Genomic DNA, 25,702 nt, shown 5'->3' on the forward strand with positions numbered 1-25,702 from the left:
CTTCTTAATCAACAGTGTTTAGTCTGATGCTATCTTTATTTTTACAATTCTCTTTTACTGAAGAGATGCAAACAGAACATAGTGTATAACAGAACAGGGAATTTGATATTTATCTCCTGTGCAGTGATAGTTTTCTTGTAATCATTTACATTGCTGTAAAGAGTGTCTGATTTGTCCCTTAACCCAGAGCACTTTGTCTCTTCCCTTCTTTCCCCATTTTGAAGAGTTAACTACCTAATGAGTTCAATAACACAAAAACAGGAGGGCTATAAAGCTTCCAAAATCTAATTCTTCTTCCAGCTGATAATACACCCACATATAGAGCTAATGTGGAATTTTTTACTAAACATTTTCACATTGGAAAATGCTGATTAATCAAAACCAAAACTGTGAGCATCAGTTTTGACAAATTTCTTATTTAGAAAACAAACAAAAAAATTGGGAAAAAAAGGCTTTGAAATTGTCAAAAATGTCCTATTTTGACATTTTTTAAATAAAACATTCAATTTTTTTGTTCTAATTAACTTTTCATTTTGAAATTTAAATTAATTATAGTAAAAAAAAAGGTCAAAATCAAAATTAAACATTTTGAAAAAGTTGAAACAAAATGTTTCCATTGACCCAGACAAAAAAAAATTTAGGATTGTTTGTGAAAATTTTTGATATTTTGACCTTTTGTCCTGATTTGGTATGGGAATTTTTTTTGAAATCTTGAAAATTTTGCTGGGACAAGAAAACTGTTTCCCATCCAATTCTTCCCTATAGATTCCCGAATTCTTACATCTCCCTTTTGCATCCCTGGATCCTCCTCTTCTTTTGTTAGTCATATCCACTCTTTTCCTAAATGGCCTGATTCAAAGCCTTTTAAAACAATGAGAACTGCTGGTCCTAAATAAATTATCCCTATTTTAAAACCATGTGGGAATGATTATGCACTCCAGAAGCAAGTTTATCGCCTCTTCTTTTTGTAGATAATGGTTCCATACATGCCGATAATGCTCTTTTTTCACAATATTAAACCAGACCAATAGAGAAAAGTGAAAACATGAGAAATATGATGGTGGAAGTGAAAGAGGCTCTGTTCTTGAATATCCACACCATGCTATGCTCTTCCCCACTCTTTGATCCTTAATAATTTCCTTTGGATTTTCCCAGCAACTGTTTTTGGTAGCTCTTGAACAAACTCCACCTGAGTGGGAAAAAATTAGACATTTAGGGCAGGTCCTTTTTTGTGAGCTCCCAGGGAGAACAAAGAACATGCAAAATTAACTGCTGCCTAAAAGCTAGGACAGGAGACTGGGAGTCAGTACTGTTGAGACAGGTTTGAGCCTGACTGTGAAGCCCTATACTCACACTTGTGCACAGAGCTATGCAGATGGGGTTTTTACTACACTCCAGAACAGGTTGGTGTTTAGGGGGCTACAGCTGTGGGAGGGAGTTATCAGATCATGCTTTTGTGGTAAGGGATGGATTCCAATCCCTCTCAATCCCTGCAGAATTCCCCACTCAAATACTTGAGTTTTGTTCAGGGCATGAATGAGTGTCTGTGCTCACACTTCTTTTGAATGATTCCATCATAACGAACGGCATTTAGAACATGATACAGACAATGCTTTTAATAGACTGTAAAGGAATCAGTGTAAATTTGTCATAAACATGGCTTGATTTCCAAAACACTTATAAAAACCATGCTTCGAATATACTCCCTTTTATTTAGCAGGGAGTGGGCACTTGCCTTTCTGGGATACTTGTAGGGAGCAGTAACCTTTTTCACATGCTCCTGCAGCTCACGAGCTAATTTTTCTGGGTCATGGGATACAAAAGTAGGAGCAAGGACAACGAAAGCTTTCACCACCTGTGTAATATGAGATACAAATAATGAAAATAAATAGGTGTATATAGTTTTCAACAAGCAATCAAGGCTGAAAATGTGAACATGAAAAAGCCCAAACCCAAAAGGCTGTCTTTTGGGTCTGAAATTAGACACCTTATTCCATACTGAAACAAATAAATGGCCTGATTTTCAAAGGTTCAGTGTTCCCAAGGGCTTCAATTAATCCAAATTTTTAACATCTTTGCCTATGGTGTGAGTCTGAATATCTACTGGTGGAATAATAATCTTTACTTTTATATACTGTAGTGTCTTTCATTCCCAAGTATCTAAAAATGCTTTACAAACCGCACTCCAGCGTGTAGTGCAGCCATCTCTGGGGTGGAGGATGACAGCTAGGTAGCTGATTTGAGCACCATAAAATAAATGTGATTTAAACAGATCTATGTGGAAGAGAGCAGGGATAAAATCCTCCTTTCTTAACTGAAGAACGAAGCGTTGATCACCCGCATAACTACAATTGCAGCTTCTGGACTGCAGCAGTGGCTATAGCCCACAGTGCACCGGCTTTGAACTTGGGCCTGTGGATCCACATAGGAATAGACTTTGTGGCCATGCTTCCACTACGGTGTCCGCTCATGCATTCCCGGAACACCAGACATTCTGGTTCTTCTGAGAACGGCGTTGATCTGCCCCCCACCCCCCCATTGCATGCCCCTGCCCCTGCCAGTGTGACCTTGTACACATAGTGCACATGCGAGGTCACACCAGAGGTGGGGGGTGTGGAGCGCATGTTCTTCAAAATGGCGCCATCCATCCCATACTGGAAAAAAATCACGCCCGTTTTTTTCTCAGTACTGGATGTCGGACAAACCGTAGAAAAGCTGAACTGTCTGGTTAAAACTGGATGTTTTAAAACCCCCAAGCTGTCCCTTGTAATGCTACAGAGAATGCAACCGGGGAAACAGTACAGCTCTCCATGGCCAGACAGAATCTCTACTGGACAATACAACCATGGTTTCACTTCCTTTGAGGCCTTCTGGGGCCCTTAATGTCAGACTATCTACTTCCATAAGACTAAAAAAGCCTGGTGCAATTTAGCAATCATACTGAGAAATTAAAATCTCTGGGCCAGATCTTGATTAGATATAAATTAGTATAGCTGTATTGAAATCAATAGATTATGACTTCAGAGGTGCTATGCCAGTTTGCACCAACTCAAGATCTGATCCTTACCTATCATATCTCTTTATTAGTCTATATGTTATATTTTGTTTGCAGTGTTTTAGCTGGGTTGGTCCCAGGATATTAGCGAGACTAGGTTGGTGAGGTAATATCTTTTATTGAGCCAATTTCTGTTGGTGAAATAGACAAACTTTCAAGCTACACAGCCCTGAAAAAGAGCTTTATGTAGCTCAAAAGCGTGTCTCTTTCATCAACAGAAGTTGGCCCAATAAAAGACATTACCTCATCCACCTTGTCTCTTGCTATATTACATTTTGAGATGTACCTAGTCTACAATGCTTTTTCACGTGCTTATTCGCTTAAAAAAAAAGAAAACTAGATAATGACTTACAGCTGGTCAAAATTTTTCATCTGTTACATAAAGATGAAAAGTGATATTTTTAAACTGAAAAATTTCAGGTTTTTTAAAATCCAGTTTTTCATCAAAACTGAGAATTGCAAAGTTTAGAATTTTGTTTTTCCTTTTTCTCTCTCCTTTTTTCTGTTTGTCACTGAATGCAACAGAATTAATCATGTTCAGCATGGTTCTTTATTTTGCTTTTTCTTTCTTTTTTTCACTCAAACTTTTAAAAAATTCCTCAACTTTGGAAAAGTGACAGTGGCAAAGAGATAAAAGAAACTGTATCTCTGACACTCTCGCAAAGTTGGGGAAATTTTGAAAAGTTACAGAGCAGGAAAAAGAGAAAACAAAAAAAAAAAGCCTCTGAATGTAATTCACTTTACTGCTCTCTGTGACAAAAAAAAGGAGAAAAGGTAAACAGAAGATTTAAAAAAATCAATTTTTGTTAAAAAAAATATTTCACAGTTTTTTCTGACAAAATAAAAAATGGTTCCATGTCAAATTCCACAATGTGGAAAAAAACTTGGAATTCTAAATTTCTTCATGAAATTAGGTTGTCCCCCCCCCCCCCCCCCATTTTTTATCTTTTTTTATAATGACACCTACAACTATATTCCAAGTTCTGTCTCAGCATCTGCAGCTCAGTATACTGTGTACAGCAGGAACTCTACATTTCACTAAAAGAGTAAATATTTCTGTATCAGCTCTTTTACCTCTCCTCTGATAGGATCTGGGCTGCTGACCACAGCTGATTCTGCGACTGCTGGGTGCTCTATCAAGGCACTTTCTACTTCAAATGGCCCAATACGATATCTAAGAAAGAGTGTAGGCATGAAACTATTTATCTTTTCATTAAAATGTTTTTTTTTTAATTGTTCTGTAGTATCACAAAATACAACATTGTTAGAGAAGCCTGCAAATCCTACAGTAATGACCTACCCTGAAGAAATAATGATATCATCAGATCTTCCAACAAACCAGAAGTATCCTTCTTCATCCATAATCCCTCTGTCGCCAGTGATGTAAAAATTTCCACACTCTGTGGAGGCAGTTTTCTCTGGGTTATCCTGACAACAATCAACATTTCACAAACCTTAAGTGATCTTTAGTGAAGTGTAATCTGTCCATCTTGCTGCAGTGCACAGAAATAAAACATGTTGTCATATATTTCCCAGACCAGTGTATTTCACATAATATTTATGGCTTGAATTTAAAAATATAGCCACAATGATTAGCAGTTCCAGCTGTGGAAATATGATATGAATCAGAAAAATTGTGGTGTGTGTTGTGTGTTAGAGGGAAAAGGGAAAGATGTGTTCCATCAGAAATTCCCCTCATCAGAACTAATTATTCAAATATACAGCCTTCCTTTTCAAGAGAAAAATGGTCATTTACTAGTGCAATGACTCCCAGCAAGGGGCTGGGGGGGGGGGTTTTGAATTTTGAGCTTCAGTAGCAAAACCCCATTCTCTACCACTTTACCTCAAGGAGTACATCTATCAGCTACAGAAGTAGTTACCCTCCATGAGGACTACTCACTGAGGAAGACCACAGGACACACATTTTACAAGCCTGTTACACTAGCACTAACCTATACAAAATTCCCGTTTCCGTAGTTACGTTAGGGTGTATATGTCACAACCATTTAAAAGACAAAATGATCACCTACACATTGAGATTTCATTACTGTAGTTGTATACAAATATTTAGCTATACGATCACACACTTGTGTGAGGATGTCTCCAGCAGAGGGTAGTGGCAGGACAAAAAGACCACAGAGGCCGGGTACATATCTTTTTGTCCATGGGAAGCTGTGTGTGGGGCAGAGCAGTGTCTGCAGGGTTGCTACATCATTCTCCACCTCTGCAGATGAGTGGAAGCTGTGTTGTGGTTTCCGGGGATTGTATTCTATGCCAGATATAGACCTGGAGTAACGTACTGCCTGCCCCACCTCACAGCAAGGAGAAAACTGTGAGGCAGATGGGGACTCTTGGGGCATGTCTACACTGCAATAAAACACTTGTGACTGGCTCATGTCAGCTGACTCGAGCTCGTTGGGCTTGGGCTATAAAATTACAGTGTAGATGTTCAGGCTCAAGCTGGAGTCTGGGCTCTGGAACCCTTCCCCCTCGCAGGGTCCCAGAGCCCAGGTTCCACCTGAGCCTGAACAGCTACACCACAATTAACCAGCCCCTTAGCCTGACCCCGGGGATCCTGAGTCAGCTGACAAGGGCCAGCCATGGGCATTGTGAACACGTTGGGTGAAATCCTGGCCACATTCAAGTCAAAGGAAGTTTTGCTATTGACTTCATTAGAGTCAGGATTTCACCTATGGACTTCTCAAAATGTCTGATAAGTGGCATCAAACTTTTTTGAATGTAATAAAAAGTCTCCTTACTAAGTACTGAGAGAAAAGACAAAATGGTCTTGTAGGTTTGATTCGAATGGCAATGTTTCCTTCTTCTCCTTGAGGCAAAATATCACCCCGGTCATCTACAACCTATAGGAAGAAAAACATAAGATTGTTTTGACTGGCTTAGTGTAATTTCTTTGCAATTCACAACTGTAATATAGGGGGAAGGGGATGGGAACAGCAAATAGTATTTTTAACTCTTTTTCTCTCATATTTTAGATTGAGCTCAGCTAGGAAAATTTATCAACGTACCTGAACATCGTAAGGTGGAGATGCCTTTCCCATAGAGCCTGGTTTAATTTTCATTCCTTTCACATTGGCACATATTGTTACCTGCATAATACATGATTTATTATTTGTGCAACATAGTAGGATTCTTGGTGGTTTTAAACTAGCTGACAATGTTCATATGTGATAATTTCTGGGGGCCCAATTGATGTCTCCTCTTCTGAGTATTTCTATGAGGAGAATACAAAATTGAAAGTGGCACACAACTTTTGTGTTCCCCCACCCCCACTCGCAGCAAAAGAGACTGATGGGACAGCATCGGCATCAAGGACACCTCCCCCTGCTGAGATTGCTTGTGCACCTGGCTAGCTGTGTGGGTGGTTCTGTGGACACACCTCAACTTCCCAGAAAAGGGATGTAAAGTGACCCTGGTCTTGGCAGCTTTATTTTGTGTCCACTTTGAGGGTAAAATTAAAGGAGGACTGAATTTGTCCCTGGGTATTTTTGTTATGTTCAGCCACTAAATTCTTATATACATAAATCCCATGAAGCTGGTTTTATATTTCTACAGCAATCCCACGCATGGTACGTTGGTTTTCGTAGCTAATTACTTGTTGTTTTTCTTTCTCAGAGCGTTGCTCCAGCTCAGCCACAAGTTACTGTGCTTGAAGAAAAAATCATTAAGTGAAATTCTGTGGCACATTTTATGCAGGGGTTAGACTTGATAATCATAATGGATCATTCAGGTTCTAAAAACCTGTAAGTCTAGTTATGTTGATTATGTAAAACTCAATACCTAATTCATCTATAGCTTCCTTAACAACCTTGAACTAAGTAAATTCCCACTCTTTCCCTTGGTTTGCCAGGTGCACTGTGCCCTTGTAAGGTTACATTGTTAGAGGCTATCGTGTGAGAATTAGTGCAAACGTACTGTTTCCGTCTGGCCATAGCCTTCATAGATATCCAGCCCTGTTTGGGTTTTCCACTGCTCCATCACTTCTGGATTGAGCGGCTCCCCTCCAGTCACACAGTGTCGCAGACTCATAAACTTGTAACTCAAGAGGAACCGAAAACAATCAGACAATAACCCTACAGTTTGCAAAGTACTGCACATGGTTTTAGCTGGGCAACTTTAAACTTCTGACATGTGCTCCAACCTCATGTGCCATTTTGGAAAATGTAAATAATCATCATGAGAGTTAGACTCTGAGATCATCTTAGGTCCTGATCCTGTTTCCAATGAAGCCAATGCTTCAATGGTGCCAGGGTGGGGATCCCTCACAAGTAAAATGTTTATGGAGGTCAACAGAAAAGAAAGAGCAACAGAAAAGAATGAGTTTCTTGGAAGAGCTAACTCAAGAAAACACAGGAGATCTCAGCTAACTTATGCCAGTGAACAAGCACAGTATGACAGAGAAGAGCAGAGGACTTGTATGCGATGCACAGAAAAGTAACCAACTGGTACCAAGATCTCACACCATTGTGTAGTTTGTTCTACATGCTGGCTAAAGAAGTCCAGTCAATAAGGCTTTCCTAGAAACAAAGGAAATATTGAAGAGGGGGTTGGCAGCAGTGCAGAACTTTGATTCACTTCTAAGACAGGAGTCAACTGTGGCAGGACTAAAACATATATGCAAGACCTGCTCTTCCTGCTACAAGAAATCAGAAGGCTAGGATCAGCTCTGAACAAATTGCAAACATTATCCAGGGTGTAACTGCTAAGATCACACATATATCACATCCATTTGAGCTGAATATTTCTACAGAATAGCATATCACTGGGTACAACTTCCAAATAAATATCCATTTGTGAGTGGTTCATTTAACTGCTCATTTTACTTATTTAATGTGTGGGACCAATTCTGCCTTACACAAATACAACTATCATCCAGAGTGGCCTAAAACTTGGCCGTATATTGCCTCTAGCTATCTCTGGGCCTTAAAACAGTCTCATGTCTGAAGGTAGTTGCACTTGCCCAAACTTGCTTGGTTCATCCTCATTTTCTTTCCAAAGATTTGCTCCCTTATACCTCAGGAACTGAATATGTATGGATTTTATTGGTCCTAGGATTCCAGCACAACATTTTCTCTTGCTTGAACGGCTTCTTAACAAGATGCCATTTAAAGCATAAAATAAAAATGAAAACAATGTAGAGAACCAAACAACGAGACCTGTCGTATCACTAAAAACTTGTCCCTTTCTGTTACCATTACCAATAAGCCGATGTGTGGTACCTGGTAAGACCGTGCTGCACAAGCATGCAGTAGGCAGTTGGTGCTGTGCAGAAAGTGGTTATGGGATATCTTGAGAGAGTCTAGAAAAAATAAAAATTGGAAAGTTACCATACTGAACAGAATGGATGGAATAGGGCCTGATCCTGCAAACATGTGAGTGACAAATGGCGCTGTCAGTGCATTAGAAAACACCCTATTCTATTTTATTCTACTACATTCAGGTTCCTCTATGAGCCTACCCCTCTGGTACCTGAGTGCCTAAAATTTAAATGTACTGGCCAAATTCACAGTGGGGAATTCCATTGGCTTCAGCAAAGGGAAAGAAATTAGCCCTCAGCTTCAGTAAGTGATGTATCAAGATCTGTATCATTCAGTCCTATTGCTGTAGAAATTAAAAGTATTCACCCTCAAACAGTCATGAAGAGATTAATGATCACACTGAATATTTGGTGTTTCTGCCGTCAGGGCTGCTAATTACTTCCCAGGGCTACTATGTTCCAGATTCAAGGAAAAGCTCTGATAACTGGCAGCAGGTGGGACTGGATGAGCCTTTCCCAGCTTTGTCCTTTAGAAAACAAGCTGTCCTGTCTACAGAAGATGTTGATATGGAGGGGAGTGGGCCATGTGGCTGGCTCCCTGAAACACAACAGGGAGAAGTGGGCCTATCAGCCACTGTTTGAAAAATCCAGGGTGAGAGAGAGGACCCACAGGCCAGGCTGTGGGATGGGAAGAGGGATGTAGGATATTGTCTGTCTCTTCTCTCAGAAGGCACTAAAAATAAGGGAGCCTGGTGCTATTGGGGGAAGTGGTATGGATGAGGGTCAGTATGTATTTGATTCTGAGTTGTCTGGGTCTGCTTCACTTACGTAAAATAGAAAGAAAATCTGCAGTGTGAATTGTTATTCTTACATTCAGGATAGTTGTTGGTTCAAACTGTGGCATGTTGTGTACAAAGACACATGATCCGCTACTCCAGGGAGAAAAAACACTGCTCCAGGCTGCCTTGACCCAGCCCGTGTCTGATGTGTTCCAGAATATATCTGAGGGAGTCAGATTCAGCCAGTACCTGATAATGCAGAGGGAAAGAATTTATCTACTGTCAGAGGCTGTCACAGGCAGCACAAGAGGGTGAAATGCAAGTTACAGAATAATACGGAAAAGGGGCTGGGGGCCTCATTTAGAAGACACGGTGTCAGCAAGCCGTGTTCAGTGAACAGCACAAAGTTAATCAGAAATGAAATTTGATCATAAAGAACCTTCCCTCCTCTGTTGGGTCCCCTCCTTTTCTCTCTCTCTCTCTCTCTCTCTCTTTTCACCTTTCAAATTTTCTGTTTTCGTCTAGCCTGTGTTACTTACAGCAGTGGGCTTAAGCCACAAAGCCTAGATTTTTCCCCCCACCTAGATCAGAAAGAGCAGCTAAATAACGGGCTCATGGCTAGGAACCCGAAGGAAATGGCTTCTATTGACTCTTTCAGTCATATGGTTATCAATAAGGTCGAAACTCAAAATATAATGGGAAGCCTCAGAATAACAGATAACCAGACAGGGCTGATTTAAAGCTTGCTGTAGTCCATAGGAGTGTTTCTATTACAATTGTCTTGGGATCAGGACCAGGATGCATAAAAAATTTACACTAAGGCTTCACAAGCATAGCTTACACTCCAAACACGGCTGATCCCAAGTGTATGTGAGATTCAACCCCAATGTTTTGCACAGTTGACTAGTGTTCCCCACACTTGATGTTCAATACCAATGTCTTTCAAGTTAACAGATATAGCCTGATTTCTGGAGGTGCTCTCAATGACATCATTAGGACTGGCGCGCTTCACTTTTGAAGACCTCTGCACATGAACTTGTTTTCTTCTAGTATTGTCTGACATGTGTCACCTCTTATTTCAATTAAAAGAATATTCCAATATTGCAGAATAGCTGGAAATAAAGGTAATACATAGAGATAAACAGAAAAGAAAGAAAGATATTTCTTCTTCATTCAAGTGGTGATGATTTGGGGGGACATTTTCACTGAAATTTTGTGAGTTTTTTAATTTTCATGAAATGTCACCATCACTGCGAAGCAAAAATCAAAAGGCAAGCTCCTTAGCTGGTGTAAATCAGCACAGAACCATTGATTTCAACCAAGTTATGACAATTTATACCGGTTGAGAATCTGGCCCAGAAAGCTTTAATTGTAAGGAAATGCCCATGTGGTATTGAAAAATGGAACTTTATTCTGTTTTTCTACAAGTGGAATAGCTCACTTAACCTGTCCGTTGGATGACAAATCATTATTGCTGATGATCTGAATTGCAATCTCTTGCTGCAAAAAGCTTTCAATTGTGGTTTTAAGAGGGACAGGAAAGCAGGTTTCTTTGCTATTGAAATATCTAATTTTATAAGTCTTTTACTGTCATTGCCTCCTTCCTGTTCATCACAGGATCTTGTCACTAAGTCAGAATCTTAGCAGCAGTTATGGGTTATACCTGCCACTGACTGTAAATCCTATGCCGTAACTGCTATGGGAGTGTTCAGCCATTTTTGGAAGTCCTGTGGTTCCACTGGTAAAATAGATGAGCATTGGGTCTTGACTCTTTGTCTTGACGCAGTTATGGTCAGCAGGTGCCACCCTGTGGAACACAAAATACCTAACAGTGACTATATGGTCTCTTTTCACAAGAGCCCACAATATTTGCTATGGTTCAGACAGTAACAGAGCAATGCTGGGTTCGGTAACTAGTCTTACAAAATAAACAGCTGAAGCAGTTATGAGTCTGTAGGAAACAGCAATACAGACTAACTCCAGGGATTCTGCTAGTCATAGAAGCTGTGCCTCCAAGTATCAGCTCATGCAATCAAAGATACAAGCACTGACAGCATATTCTAGTGGCTTTTTCTATAATTATTTACTAAGATGTCCAGCCCCAGCCCCACACAACTCACAGTCTAAGGCTCTGATCCAAAGTCCAGTGAAGTCAAGGGGATCTTTCTACTGACTTGAGTGGGCTTTGGATTGGGCTCTAAAAGACAGGCACAGAAAAGGTAAGTTGCAAAGGGAGGATCTAGGGTTGTAATTGTTCTAATAACCTCCCTTTTGTGGGCACTGTAGAAACAGTAGCAAGCTGTTAGAAGGTAGTAGCCTGACAAGAAGGTGGGTAGATTGTTACGCACATAGGAGGCAACCGGGAAAAAAGGTGTGGAGTGGGAGAGGGAAAATGAATGGGGCTTGAGGCTGGTGGTGTTGACAGAATGTAGTGTGGGGGGAAATGCAAAGACAGAAGGTCTGAGGAACAAGTCAGGAGAGAGCTTTCCAGGGCCCTGAAGGCAAGAATGAGAAATTAAAGTTATTGCGGTAACTAGGGTTAGCTAGTGGAGGGATGGTAAAGCTTTTCACAGCAAATCTCTATACTGGAAATGGATTCTAAAATGAAGGATTCCCTATCAGTTTAGCAATAATATCTAACTGATACACCTTGCTTTTGTTTAGTCTCATAGTGACATTGCTAAGACAGTTGATACCTACTTGAGAAGCTCTTTGAAGTTCAGCCACCCATCCCTGTGGTCTTCAGAAACAATTAGCCTGGTTTTCAGAAACTGGCAATCAGGCACAACAGAATCCACTGCAGGTGCCAATATATCATTGGTAATGATGCACTTGGCCTTCGAAGCCTGGAGTCTATAGAAAATGTCTTTGGCTGTTAATTGGGATGCCCCTGCAATAAAGACAACTCCTAGAAAAGAGCAACAACATTATTTTTCTAACTTGTGGATGAATTTTTAAAATGGTTTTAGCAAGATGACAGTAGGTATGCCAGCCACAGAGGAATGGAGTCACTTATAAAGCCAAGCAACACATTTGAAAGTCATATTTATGATATGATATGAAGTCCATGTTAAGAATGAACAAGCAGTCATTTTAGATCCTGACTGGAGATGGATCCACGTTACCAAATCTCAGTCAGAATCTTGAATACCCCAAAGCGGAGGATGTTTAGAGCTGGGGTTTGATTCATTCCATTTTAAAGATGCTTAGGCCATTTGAGAGATCTGCATCTGGTGTGTTCAGATTTGCAGGTCTGGACTGAGCCCTGGTTTAGGGCCCAGTTTATAACTCACTGAGGTCAATGGTAAGAATATTGACTTAGCTGGGCTTTGGATCAGTGTCCTAGTCTGAAGTAATATAAGTGAGGAATTACCACCACTGACTTGTGTTTAGTTAATAGTTCAAAGGCAGACCCCCTAATACTTCTTCACACAGCTTAGCCAATACCCCTCCATCATGATCTTCAGCACTCCCTTATGTTCCACTCCTGGGACTGTCTTGTACAAGGACATAGTGAATTCTGTGCTAATTTTGTAGTGCAAATGAATAAGGAGTAGGATAACAGACACCATTTTCATTTGGCACCTACAGTTTTGAACTGAGAAGTCCAGAGGAGAACAGCTAAATTATTACTTCTACAGCATCTCCCATCCGAGGATCTCAGTTTGACCAACATAAATGGTGTAAGCCCTATGTGGTAGGTATTATTATCTCACTTTTACAGATGGGGAAACAGAGAATCAGAAGTTAAATTGCTTGCCTAAGTCATGACACAAGGAATCTGTACTATGGTCAAGAATAGACCCAAATCTCCTGAATCCCAGTCCCATGCGTAACCACAAGAATCATGGATATTAGAGATGGAAGAAACCTACTTGATCATCTCCTTGCTAATGGTGAATTGCCCTACAGGATATTTACTAATGCTTTGGCCAGTCCAGTTGTCATTAAAAATACAATGGGCCAAATTCCTCCTTCAGAATTTAATAGAATCATAGAAATGTAGGTCTGGAAAGGGCCTTGAAAAGTCATTTAGTCTAGCCCCTTGTGCTGAGGCAGGGTTTGTCTAACTTGCTTTTAAAAGCTTCCAATGATGGGGATTCTACAACTTCCCTTGGAAGCCTATTCCAGAGCTTAACTATCTGTATAGTTAGACAGGTTTTCCTAACATCTAACCTAAATCTTCCTTGCTGCAGATTAAGTCAATTACTTCTTGTTCTACCTTCAGTGGACATGGAGAAAAACTGATCACCATCCTCTTTATAACAGCCCTTAACGTATTTGAAGACTTTTATCAGGACCCTACTGACTCCTACCCCCCAAGTCTGCTTTTCTTCAGACTAACCATACCCAGGGTTTTTTTTTTAACCTTTCCTCATAGATCAGGCTTTCTAAACCTTTTATCGCTTTCCTCTGGATTCTCACCAGTTTGTCCACATCCTTTTTAAAGTGTGGTGCTCAAAACTGGACACAATACTCTGGTTGAGGCCTCACCAGTGCCAAGTAGAGCCGGACAATTACCTCCTGTGCCTTACATATGACAGCCCTGTTAATACACCCCAGAATGATATTAGCCTTTGTCACAACTGCATCACATGGTTGACTCATATTCAATTGGTGATCCACTATAATGCCCAGATCCTTTTCAGCAGTACTATTGCCTAGCCATTTATTCTCCATTTTGTATTTATGCATTTGATTTTTCCTACCTAAGGGTAGTTCTTTGCATCTGACTTTACTGAATTTCATCCTGTTGATTTCAAACCCATTCTCAAATTTATCAAGGTCCTTTTGAAGTCTAATCCTCTCTTCCAAAGTGCTGCAACACCTCTCAGCTTGGTGTCATCCACACATTTTATAAGCATACTGTCCACTCCATTAATGAAAGTATTGACTAATATTGGACCCAGGACAGACTAGTACTATTCAATATGTTTATTAATGAATCAGACAATAGAATGGACAGTATGCTTATAAATGTGCAGATGACACAACATTTGCAAAATTATAACAGCAATGCGTTATCCCAAATTGTTTCACTGTTTGGTTATATCAAATTAATATACTGTGCCTTCAGTTATAATATAAGTGGCCAAACCTGGCTTTTAATTGAAGCCATTTAGGGTTGCACGGTTGTAACAGAAGGCTCCATATTTCTGTTCTGTATTTGTACCTTATCTATTGCAATGGGGTCTTGGTCCATGACTGGGGTTCTGAGGAACTACTGCAGTACAAATAAATACAAATTAATAATAATATTAATTAGACACATTGGCTTAGTAATTCATTAATTTACATACTCTTTTCAAAATAATGTTGTGATTTTCAGATCTCTTAGTTTATTTTCTTTCTGCACCAAATTCAGTAATATCTAAATATTTTTACTAACCTGTTCTCATACAAGCCACATTCAGTATCCACCACTCTGGTATGCGAGGTAGAATCACTATAACTCTGTCTCCTCTTTGCAATCCACATGGGTCAGAAAGCACATTGGCTGCTTTTCTGGACAGAAACCCCAGCTCCTCAAAGCTCCATTTCACCTCATCTCCCTCATCATTTATCCACCAGAAAGCTGCAATCTCAGGTCTCTTCCCATCCTAGCAGAAAACTCAAGAAGTTAACATAAGGCGGCAAATATGAAATGGTTTAATGTAAGTTATAACCCAAAGGTTCAATTCTGAACATTTCATGTGTACCTGGGAGTTCACTGGGGAGATTCAGTCTAACACCTTGGGTATATGCCACACATCATTTTCTGCTCCATGATCTTTATAATTAAATGGCATCGTATTGGTCTTAGATGGATTTACTTGCATACTCATGTAACAACCAATGAAAGGAACTACTAGACAATACCAATGGCATCAGGCAGCCAACCTAAATTAGAACAGCCCTTGTGCTGCTCTGAGTCAGAGCCGGAGACCAGAGCTGCACAGAATGTCACAGAAGTCAGGAGAGTGCAAGGATGACCTTTACATCACCTTTGCACCCACCCCAACCTGCACTTTGTGCGTTTCAGCAAGACCCAGGATTTGGCCCCTACTGTCACCCAACATAATCACTGATTTTAAGGCCAGAAGGGAACATTATGATCATTTAGTCTGACATTGAGAAAGAACAGGAACAAGGACCACATGTGCTTAGGGACCTGATCCCTTATTGTTACAAAGAGAGTTCAAGATATCATTTACATTAAAAGGCAAATTATGTTTTGTAGCTGATGCCTTAAAGTAAAAGATTTCTGAGACAGAAAATAATGGATCAGTTCTTCAGCTGGTGTAAATCAGCACAGCTCTACTGTAGTTGGTTTACACCACCTGAGGATGTGGCCCAATATCTATGATGTAAAAGAACGGCTACCTTTTCCATCTGAGACCATTTGTCAAGGACATCACTGGCAAAGTTGAAGTATTCAGGCAGTTCCTGTTCACACCGGTTTATAGATTCATAGTGTGAAACAATCTGAGACACAAGATGCCTGTTATCTTTGTGGAATAATCCAGAAGGTGACTTGGGAGGCCACAAAGATTGGCGAATTAGTAATTTAAATAACGTCTTCATGATGCTGACTTATCTGACTACGTGAAAAAAGTAAATGCATATTTGTGCTGGATCATTCACCTGCAATGGAAAAAACAAACAACAAAAATCAACAGCCAAATCCAGAATACTGTCTAATAAGCACGGTTGGATAAGTTTCTGCAAACAGAATACAAACTATGGACAATCTGTGCCCCCACTTGACTTTCTGTTATTGTTCAACTGAAATTTTCTACCTCATTTGTTATTGTGACGTAGGGTGACCAGATATCCTGATTTTATAGGGACAGTGCTCATATTCAGGGCTTTTTCTTATATGGGTTCCTATTACCGCCCACCTCCATCCCAATTTTTCACACTTGCTATCTGGTCACCCTATTGTGACCTTGTAAATAACAACATTTTTAATTTTCACACATTTTGTAAATAAGTAGCATTTTTCGTTAGCATATTTATCATCAGCATTATCAGGTGGTGAGTACAACAAACACTTCACTTTCTAGTCCATCTCTGTGGGCCTCATTCTCCATTCACATCAGTTTTACACCTGTGTAATTCTATTGACTTCAGTGGAGTTACTCCTGATTTACACTGGTGAAAGAGGCAAAATAGACCTAATCTCTTTAATCTTGGATGAGATTTAGTTGCTTATGGAAGAGTGCTAACAAAACTGTATAGTGCCATCAGCTGGAAAGTGTGTTGAGCTCTCAGCACACAGTGACATTGTGGGAATCACAAAACCTTAAGATAGCTACGCATGATATCACACTAAAAGTAGCCTATATGCTTTTGCTATTCCCTAAACATACACTAGATGGCAATTCACCACACTGAATGCCAGGCACTAATAAAAATGTTGACAAACCTTTTTATATTTGTATATTGTACTTTCTTTCTAGTTCTATTTTCTTTAGAGGATAGAAAGTTAATAAATCATTCCATTTTAGTGATGACTGTATGATACATTTTAAAAGGATTTATAATGCCCTTTTAAAGTGAATCCATTATTTCTTTGAACAACTTCTTCAGATGCCTTTATTTTTCACCCAGTTAAGACACAATGAATCCACACCATATCCATCTCTACTGAAGTAATTGTAGAGCCTGAAGATAGGATTTCATGCACTCTCCTTTCAGTTCAGATCAGGTGGATAACTTTGCAGAGATACAAGTTGTAAGGTGTATTTTATATTTAAACAAAAAAAAAATTTTAAAAGACACTTTAAATCACCCTCTCTGTCTTCTGATTTGAGCTCAATAATGCATAAGAACATACAGTACAGAGAGAAGGATGATGCTGAAGTTATTAAAACCCAGCTCTGGATTTCAAGAAATCTAGGTGCTAGTCATGGCTTTGCCACAGACTTCCTGTGTGACCTTCAACTTCATTGAAGTCAGTGGGAACCTTTCCATTGATTTTAATGGACTTGGACTCGGTAAAATGGGCAATAATATTTATCTATCTCACAAAACCAGCAGGAGGCTAAACAAACTGATGTTTGTAAGTGTGTTGCAAGCCTTAGATGGAAGGTGGTAGCTCAGGGCAAAGTGTTCAGCAAGGTATCAATAAGAGTAATAATAATAAAATACATTAAATCACTTTAAAACCTCTTTACTTGCATTTGGTTTCAAAGGAATTTTTAAAATATCAAAATATATGGGGCAAGGGAGGGAGGTGGATACAGATGGGGCCCAAATGTCTGTATGTTGCATTTGACTAATATTCAAATAAGTGTATCTCATTTTAATGTGAATGGCCTTTAAAAAAGAGAGCTTACCAACTAGTCTATGCATATAACATTAACTTTTTATTTTACTTCACCCACCTTGTCTCTCTAATATCCTTGTACAGACACGGCTACACCACCACACAACACTGACTACTAACATTCCAGTTCTGAAGAATTTACTATTTCAGCTGCTCTCTAAAGACATCAAGCACTAGTTCCTATAACCAGGACTGTGCAAATGTAGAGACCATTTTTGCTATCTTGATGTGAATGATGTTTACACCCATGAATTTTCAATTTTCTGCACAATTTAGCAAATGGATTCTCTTCCCTGCTGCCAACTAGCCTCAGCAGGCCTACTTCCTAACCTACCCTGCTTTACTCCAACTTGCTTCCATCACTTTGAGGTCAACAGTCTCTCTCAGTATACTGTGCATTCACTGATAAGGGCTCTCCATGAAGGATTTAGGTTGCTTATTACTTGTTTCAGTGGCAGACAGTGAAAAGCAACTGTTTGAACAAATGACCTTGTCATTGTAGGTTTATTACTTAGAAGGCTTAGGCTGTGTTCTGAGATAACTATGGAAAGGATGTTCATCTCAGATAGCCCATGCAGACCTCTTCACATTCTTAGATACTTTTTCATTCCCTGGATGTCACTTATACAAGAACTTTGAAAAGAGCTGATTATGGGAAAAAATACAACCAAAGTCAAGCCAATCTCTCTCTAGTTTTTGTCAATTGTTCTTACAGAATCCTTTTACATTTGTTGATTTAGCAGCCGTGTTTATACAGGGTCATATCTTGCCATCAAGTTGTACACACGACTCCCACTTACCTCATTATAAGTCCTATGTGCATGATAAGAGAATAAGATTCTAGGTGCATTATGAGCCTGATCCAAAGCCCACTGAAGTCAATGCAATCTCTCAGTGGTTTTGAATAGGCCCTACTACAATAATGCCTGAAAGAGAAAATAGTTACGGCATAATCTATCATTTCTACTTTATCATTTGCTAAAATGGAGGATATAATCTCAGGCATGATTTTTAAAAATTCTGATTAGTTCCTTCAGAATTTTTATTTTATATTTTTATTGATCTGAGTAAGTCACTAATATCCGTTTCACCATTTACAGGCCTCTTTCTTTGTAGACTGGTAATTAATAGCTTGTAATTAACAGTTTCAGTTTGTGCTTTGAATAAGTAACCCTCTTTATATAGTGTTTTCCATCCATATAGTTCAAGGTGCTCTACAAAAGAAGGTAAGTAGCATTACCTCCACTCTATACATGGAGAAGCTAGGGTACAGAGGGGCAAAGTGACTTGTCCAAGATCACAGATCAGAACAATGGCAGAGTTGAGACTGGAAATAAGGCCTCTTGATGCTTAGTGATCTAGCCACTGGACCAGAGCTTCCTTCCCCAACACCCTATCATATACTTTCATGTTCTCCCTTTCTTCTTCTCAAAAACCAGATGCCTCTATAGCCATGAGTTAGTCGATCTCCTAGAACAGGTTTCCTGATTTTCTCAGAAATGGTACCATCCTGACTCTTTGAATGACTACTTTTTAAGGAAAAAAAATTATAATGGTGAAGACACCATTCAATACTTGTCCCAGGAAAGAAATGGCCATCTACACCATAGAAATATCAGCAAAGAAGAGGTTCAGTGAGATGTTAAAGTAAGGGAAGCAATTCACAGCAGACCAGCTGGTCTCCTCTGCTGACGCGGTAACTTTGGCTTGTACACTACACTGCACTCTAGTCAATAATCTAAGAAAAGGATGTTAGGAATATAGAAGTATGTTTTTTGTATTAGTTCCCATGTGATAAATATTTGGGAAATAGAACATCTGTTATCCTTGTAATGCACCATATCCTGCAGACATGAATAGCAACTGCTTAATCTTTCTGTAAGGATATTCTTCAACATGATCTGAAAAGAGTAGCCATATATGCATTGTATAGAATTCTAATAGTTTATAGTAATTCTGCTTAGAATATACGGAGTGCTTTGCACCTTCAAAAGACCATGGAGACGTTAGCTAATTACTCTGGGCCAGATTCTGCCACCACTTCTCACACTGATGAAATCCTGCCTCCAGTGAAGCCAATGGCAAAACTCCCATTGATTTCAGTGGAGCCAAGATTTCACCCACTGAGTTGTACCTTACTTGGCATAAGATCTAACACCTTTGTAAATCAATGGGAGTCTGTCTTCCTTCTTATGTCAATGGGGTTTGGATCAGACCTTCAATAAGCGGTCCCATTAGCATAACAGATGACCAAATATTATCCATAAGAGCAGGCATCAAGGCCCCCTTACATTCATGGGCACCTAAGTTCCAATAGGGACCTCTGTGTCATCGCTACATCAATTCTGGGTGATGTTTAGAACATTGCTGATGTTCTTAAATAACTATAAGTGCATTATTTTACCAAAACTCACATTTCTATGGCCAAGCTTTATTCTGAATTTCATCTCTCCCTCATCAGATATTGTTCTCACTGATTACAAATGCTCATGAGAATCTTTCCCCCTTAACTGCCCAGGAATTAGTTTTCCAAGCATTGCTAAAATAATGATCACATCAATGAACAGCTCTAATTTTTCTGTGAAGGAGCAAGGTTGGCTCCACTCATGGCAGGCTTTGTTATCAGGGTTATGTGGGAATTAGCCACATGGTCTGCTGATAAGGTAATGACCATTTTAATAGCAAACATTCAGCCCTCAGTCCTTTTTTCTCACTCTGTGCCTGTGAAGTGCAGTAGGTGCAGGATGAAGACACTGTGGCTTTCCTTCCTTATGTTATTAGTTCCCCCAGGTCCTGCAGCAGAGGATGGCATAGGCCCAAAGGAAACAAAGCCAAAGAAAGCCAAACTCCCCAAAATGAAAGAGGAGGACAACCTTCTGGTGCTGAAAAAGAGCAACTTTGACAGAGCACTGAAGGAAACTAAGTATCTGCTAGTGGAGTTCTGTGAGTATGAATGGAGGCTGTGTAGTATATTGATGGCTCTGCAGGAGCATTACACAGATGATTGATTAATAGCTCCCTTTTGTTTGTTTCGTCCACTTGTATTTTTTGTTGTAACCTCTTTGGTAGACGGGGTGTACTGTAACATGTGTTTGTACAATGCCAGTCTAATGGGGCCCAGAGCCCTTAGATGCTAACAATAGTATAACAATAGGAACAGTGATACTGAGCTGGGACTCTGAGGGCTTCAGGCTACATTCTGCACAATGTCAACTGACTGTCCTCAGCTTCCATTGTCTCAATCTAATTTTCCAAGGGCACATTTTGCAGCAATTGTGCATGCAAACCCGATGTGTGCACAAAATGAGAGGCCACTTGTATGATCCTGAATGATTTTATCTGCTGCTCCCTTAGTCACTCTTCATTTTCTTCACTGCTTTAATTTCTCGCGAAAGGTTCATGGTGAGTGGAAGGTCCTCTTTTATAATTCTTTGGGCGTCTCGGAATGGTTCTTTGCAACAGCTGGGTCGCTGACTGTATATTTATCTTAGGTTGCAAGAGCTGACATTAATATTGGCTAGATGGGGATTACTGTTGGGTTTTTGTGGTTTTTCTTTTTGTATCTTATGTGCTGCAGTCCCATGAGGGAATAAGAGGCATATTGTGAATGGCTTATGGTATTAGTAAGAGTGTCTGGGTGGGTGATGCCTTTCTGTAGCTCAGATGGTAAAACAAAACCACAATTACATATAAGTTTAAATAGAAATAAAATCTAAACAGAATGGATCCCTCTCTATTCCATGTATGTTGAGGCTGTGTTCCATGGCAGAGTTTGCCATTGCTTTAGTATTATTGTGATACACTAGGAAGTCATAGCAGGCTCCAGTTGCTAAAGTAAGCTTTCCCATGGTGGTTGTGTACAGCCACAATTAATTCCTATTCAGTGCCTCAGTCTAAGGATTCCTTGCTGGTTTTTTTATTTAAAAACTGAACTGTTGTAGATGACTCAGGCTATATCCAAGTGTTAACAAAATCTCTCAATCTCAGTTTGTGGAATCTCAGAGGATCAGTCCAGGGTGTTTCAGAAAATAAGGGCCCAATTTCTGGAAGAGAGCAAAAAACCCAGATGAATAAACCCCAGATACAGGAAAATATGCCCTAGTGTCATATGACTGAGGGAGAAAATCTTCAGCCCCAACATATGGCACCACACGTGTAGCTCAGTCACATCCGCTTCTGCAAGATCTAGAGGGCAGGATGGGAAACGGCCCACTATTCCCCCGCAGGGGAGGGTTTGGCCATGCTGCCCTTCACTGAGTCCCCCACTGGCTACGGAGGGGACACTACAGAAGCTGATGATGATTTTTGTGTCAGAATACCTGGGCTGACAGGCAATGAAGGGTCATATGTTTGATGCTCTCCTGCTCCCTGATCTTCCTCTACAACCCTGCAGCACTGACTTCCACAGACTTCCTGGTTTGGGAGGGCTGGCGCTGCAGAAGTGGCACTCCCACTTTCCATATGGCCAAGGGAAGCTGTAGCTGCCTTAGACCCCTTCTGTTCATCTCAGCAGAGGAGGCTGGCACTGCATAATCCAGTATTTTACAGCCAGAAGTGTTTGCACAGTTTTGTCTATATGTAGCTATATACTGAAGCAAAGGGAAGCTGTAAAACACATCTGAATGAACTATATCTTCCAACATGGACCTTTGGCACTAACTGCTGAGAAGCATCTCAACAGAAAAGCCACACACAAATAAAAACACAGCCAGAATGATAAGGGTTGAGGAAAGCCTCTGGGCACAAGACTGGTACCACAATCTGATCAAAGAAGGTCAGATAAGTTCAGAGAGCAGATCTAACCCTCTGAATCATTTCAGATCCATCTCCAGTAGCACTGATAGTAATAAGTGCTATATGGTCTTTTTAGTGTAACTCATTTGTGAGCAAGCGTTACTCCAGAACCATTTACACAGTAACCCCAGCAAACACAAAAAGAATTAGAAATCTGAGTTACTGACACCAATCTGTCACTCTCTAATCCAGAGGCAATGGGGGGAGAGGGGAAGGGTGGAGGGAATGGCACGTGGGGTGATGTGCCCCTCCACATTTCTGCCGGGGTTTATATTTGTATTTCTTTTTTTGAAAACACATGCACCCCCCAATATCCACAGATATGCGTCACCTCGGCTCTAATCACCAGCAGAAGTTGTCTCTTTCTCCAGCAGAAGTTGGTCCAATAAACGATATTACCTCACCCACCTTGTGTCTCCAATCTCCAAATCAGGCAGACATTTTACTGCAGAACATTTTCTTCCTAAAAGGTCATGGCAAACAGTGATACTAAAAACAATGATCATGTTAGTTTTGTTTTGAAATACCCCTCAAAGCAATTTTCCTCGGCCATTTTTCCACATGCCATCTTCTCTAAGGACTCAATCTTGCTGTTCTGACCCAGCAGATCATTTAAGCACATGCTGCACTTCTAAGGAGGAGACTAGCTCTATTGACTTCATGCACATTAAGCCCCTGGGTAGTGCATTGGTAGGTCAGGACAGGTTGCTCAGCATGTTGCAGGATCGAACCCCAAGTGTATATAGCGACTTAATACTGCACAGTAGCTCCACAGACTATACGGAGAGGAGGTAGGTGTAACAGTAGAGATGAAGACATCCTATACAGTGCTGAATTTGTAATGAAAGAGGTGCCTGGGTTCAAGCAATTAGGTGCCGGGGTTCAAGCACTTTTTTTTTTTTTTTTTACACTTTCATAACTGATGTGCCAAGTGGCCCAGAGATGCCAGGGCTATGAACTGCCAAGACCAGAGGTGCTGGGGCTATGAACTTCCAAGCCCTGGCACAAATTAAGCACTGATCCTATATAGGTCTTACGTAGCTGTGAGAGGGCAGTATAGCCAGAAAATGATGCAAACTTCCAGGCAGAGATAGTTCTGCCAAACAAGCAGAAATGGAGGTTGCTCGCAGCAGGAAAATGTTTTGTGACAGGTTTATATTGGGAGTGACTAAGGGCTATGTGTGATGTAGAATTTTCAGTCTGCCTAGGACAGTGAAAGCCCCAAAGCTGGCTCCATTCCTAGGGCTTAACCTTGGGCAACCGCTCTATTGACTGCACCATACTCGCAGTGCTCAGTACACAGATAGTCTGCAAAATAAATTCAGTCAGACTGAGAGTTTTTTAATCTAATTCAGCCTTAAATTACACAGGTGTCTTTTAACTAGCATAAAGTGGGGATGTCATTACTGAGGGGTCCCCTATTAAAACCCCAGAACCCGACATTCTGAACTTGGGGGTGGGATGTTTGAAATCAAACCAGAGTCCAAATTTCACAGAAGGCTCCTAGTTTTACAACGAGCTGGACTAAAGCACCAGATCCAAGTGCCCGTGGACTTTGGAGTGTGTGCAGCCAAACTTTCATTATTATTTGTATTACAACAGCGTGTAGAGGCCTCATCTGAGCCCAGGGCCCAACTGCACTAGGCAGTGAACAAACACACACACACACACACACACACAATAAGAAACATTCTCTGCCATGAGGAAATTACAATCTAAATAGAGAGTCAAACAAGGGATGGGAGAAAGGAAGGCTTATTATTAGAGCTGAGTGAAATTTTTCATCTGAAACTTTTTTCTGACCAAAAAAATAAAAATAAAAAAATGCAGAGCTGGTGATACTGAAATATTTTGATAATTTTTCCCACAATTTTTGATTCACCAAAACTTCTGAAAATGTGATTGTCCGTTGGACCCAAAACGAGGGTTTTTTAAAAAATTTTCGCACAGCTCTAATTATCACCGTTTCACAAATGGGAAACTCAGATATAGAAATGAAGCGACTTGCCCCAGGTCACACAGGAAGCTTGTGGGACAGCCAGGAATTAATCTTAGACCCCTTGAGTCCATTTCTTGGGTCCATCTCTGATTGTGGAGGGATGGAGAGAGAATGAGAAGGAATACGAAATTCTCTGATGTTTGGGTTTTTTGGCTTTGGTCTAATACAGAGGGGGTTTGAGCTGCAAACTGTGATCTAAACCTAGCTGTGAATACAAGTTCCACATGTGGGATTTAATTCAGGCCTACCCCTTATTAATACCTTCCCAATTGCATCTCATTATATACTTACCAGCCGCACAATATTCAGCAGGAGAATCCTGTTTTAATGTTTCCCCTCCAGCGACCACCCAAGCCTTCTGATGTCATTCAGCTCAGGACTGTGTCCAGTGCCCATTTTTAACAAAGGCCACTGACTTCTGTCTGGCAGCACTGGGCCAGCCAAACACACAGTGCAAAGCAAACAGGGCAAAGTCCCTGCATCGCACAAAGTACGGACCCAGAAATCCAGCTCCTTTCTGTCCTTTTCACTAGCTCACTGTTCTCCGTAATAAGTTGTGCTCTGAAAATGAGGAAAGGGGCAATATTGAGAGGATGCAGGGAGTAGAAATTTCTTTTTCATTTTTCCAGATTTCTTTTTCATTTTTGCAAAGAGAGGAGTTCATCATAACTAGGGAACGCAGTCTGGAAATAATGCCACGGCACTCAAATTCGCCACCAGCTTCTTTCCTGTATTTCAGGGGGTCTAGTGGCCATGAAATGGCTGTCTTAGCCACATACATTGTGTGTACTGTGCAAGTGACCTCAGTGGCACTGAATGACCCCACCAGAATGGTCTGACTGCTGTCTGTGCTCTGGTGTGTCGACAAACAGTAGCCAGCTGGAAATATTCTTGTCCCTTTTGGCTAATATGCAAGGCTTCCCTGGGTTGTTTCTGTCCTGAGCAGAAATTGATGATACAAGTTTGATATTTCTTTGGTGCAATCCTGTTTATTTACAAAGAAAGTACACAAATTCCTGTTTCCCAGGCACAGTAGGAACAATTTCCTTGTTCACAGTTCTAAGCCTGCTGCAGCTAGCGTTTGGTCCAAAAGAAGCTCTTCCTCCCATGGCCTGGGCCAAGCTGCCAGTGCTTCTCTGGACCTCTCTTGGCTTTCCTAGCTGATTTCCTAAAGTCTTTCTGCTTCTCCCACACACAGACATATGCTGCAGTCCAACCAATCCAAGCTCCTGTATTTACAATCAATATCCAGGGAAACTTCTCAGCTCCCCATGGCTCAGCTTCTACTCCAGCCTTGCCATGCTGATCCATGATTTGGGCAGTAGTTTCTATTGTTTCAGCTATCAGAAAACAGAGGAGCATTTATTTGCTCCCTCATTCAGGCTGAGGGAAAGAGTTTGGCGTTGGCTTCAGCAAGGTCTGTGATTGCCCACAGATCAAAGACACACTGGCTGTCAGCTACCAACACTCTCCAGCATAACAATATTCT

At 40.6% G+C, this 25,702-nt stretch overlaps 2 protein-coding genes across 7 annotated transcripts in view; one reads left to right on the top strand and one right to left on the bottom strand.

Annotated features, from left to right (window-relative positions):
* Positions 1 to 17: 17 nt before the first annotated feature.
* LOC137155061 (acyl-coenzyme A synthetase ACSM4, mitochondrial-like) lies at positions 18 to 24,651 on the bottom strand. Of its 6 annotated transcripts, XM_067551014.1 has the most exons (15): positions 24,505 to 24,594; positions 22,623 to 22,677; positions 15,473 to 15,733; positions 14,499 to 14,709; positions 11,810 to 12,017; positions 10,773 to 10,916; positions 9,202 to 9,358; positions 8,293 to 8,372; positions 6,989 to 7,112; positions 6,082 to 6,162; positions 5,815 to 5,916; positions 4,356 to 4,483; positions 4,130 to 4,229; positions 1,736 to 1,855; positions 18 to 1,189 (listed from the first exon to the last, which is right to left on the bottom strand). In XM_067551014.1, the coding sequence occupies exons 3-15, from the start codon at positions 15,671 to 15,673 to the stop codon at positions 1,103 to 1,105; spliced, it is 1,743 nt and encodes a 580-aa protein (XP_067407115.1). In that variant the 5' UTR covers positions 15,674 to 15,733; positions 22,623 to 22,677; positions 24,505 to 24,594; the 3' UTR covers positions 18 to 1,102. The 6 variants fall into 6 exon arrangements, 4 of the variants coding, with proteins under 4 accessions (XP_067407115.1, XP_067407113.1, XP_067407116.1 ...); XM_067551012.1 differs by lacking the exon at positions 22,623 to 22,677 and having other exon boundaries at positions 24,505 to 24,650; XM_067551015.1 differs by lacking the exons at positions 22,623 to 22,677; positions 24,505 to 24,594 and adding an exon at positions 20,135 to 20,309.
* PDILT (protein disulfide isomerase like, testis expressed) overlaps positions 20,060 to 25,702 on the top strand; it is a 36,177-nt gene continuing 30,534 nt past the window's right edge. The window contains exon 1 of the mRNA XM_067551020.1: positions 20,060 to 20,363. Coding sequence (XP_067407121.1) covers positions 20,087 to 20,363 — 277 coding nt within the window. The 5' untranslated portion in view covers positions 20,060 to 20,086. The remainder of the gene's footprint in view (positions 20,364 to 25,702) is intronic.

Source organism: Emydura macquarii, unplaced genomic scaffold, assembly GCF_026122565.2.
Source record: "Emydura macquarii macquarii isolate MOO-44397 ecotype Brisbane River unplaced genomic scaffold, CSIRO-AGI_Emac_v2 contig_1348, whole genome shotgun sequence".
Classification (NCBI taxonomy): Eukaryota; Metazoa; Chordata; order Testudines; family Chelidae; genus Emydura; species Emydura macquarii.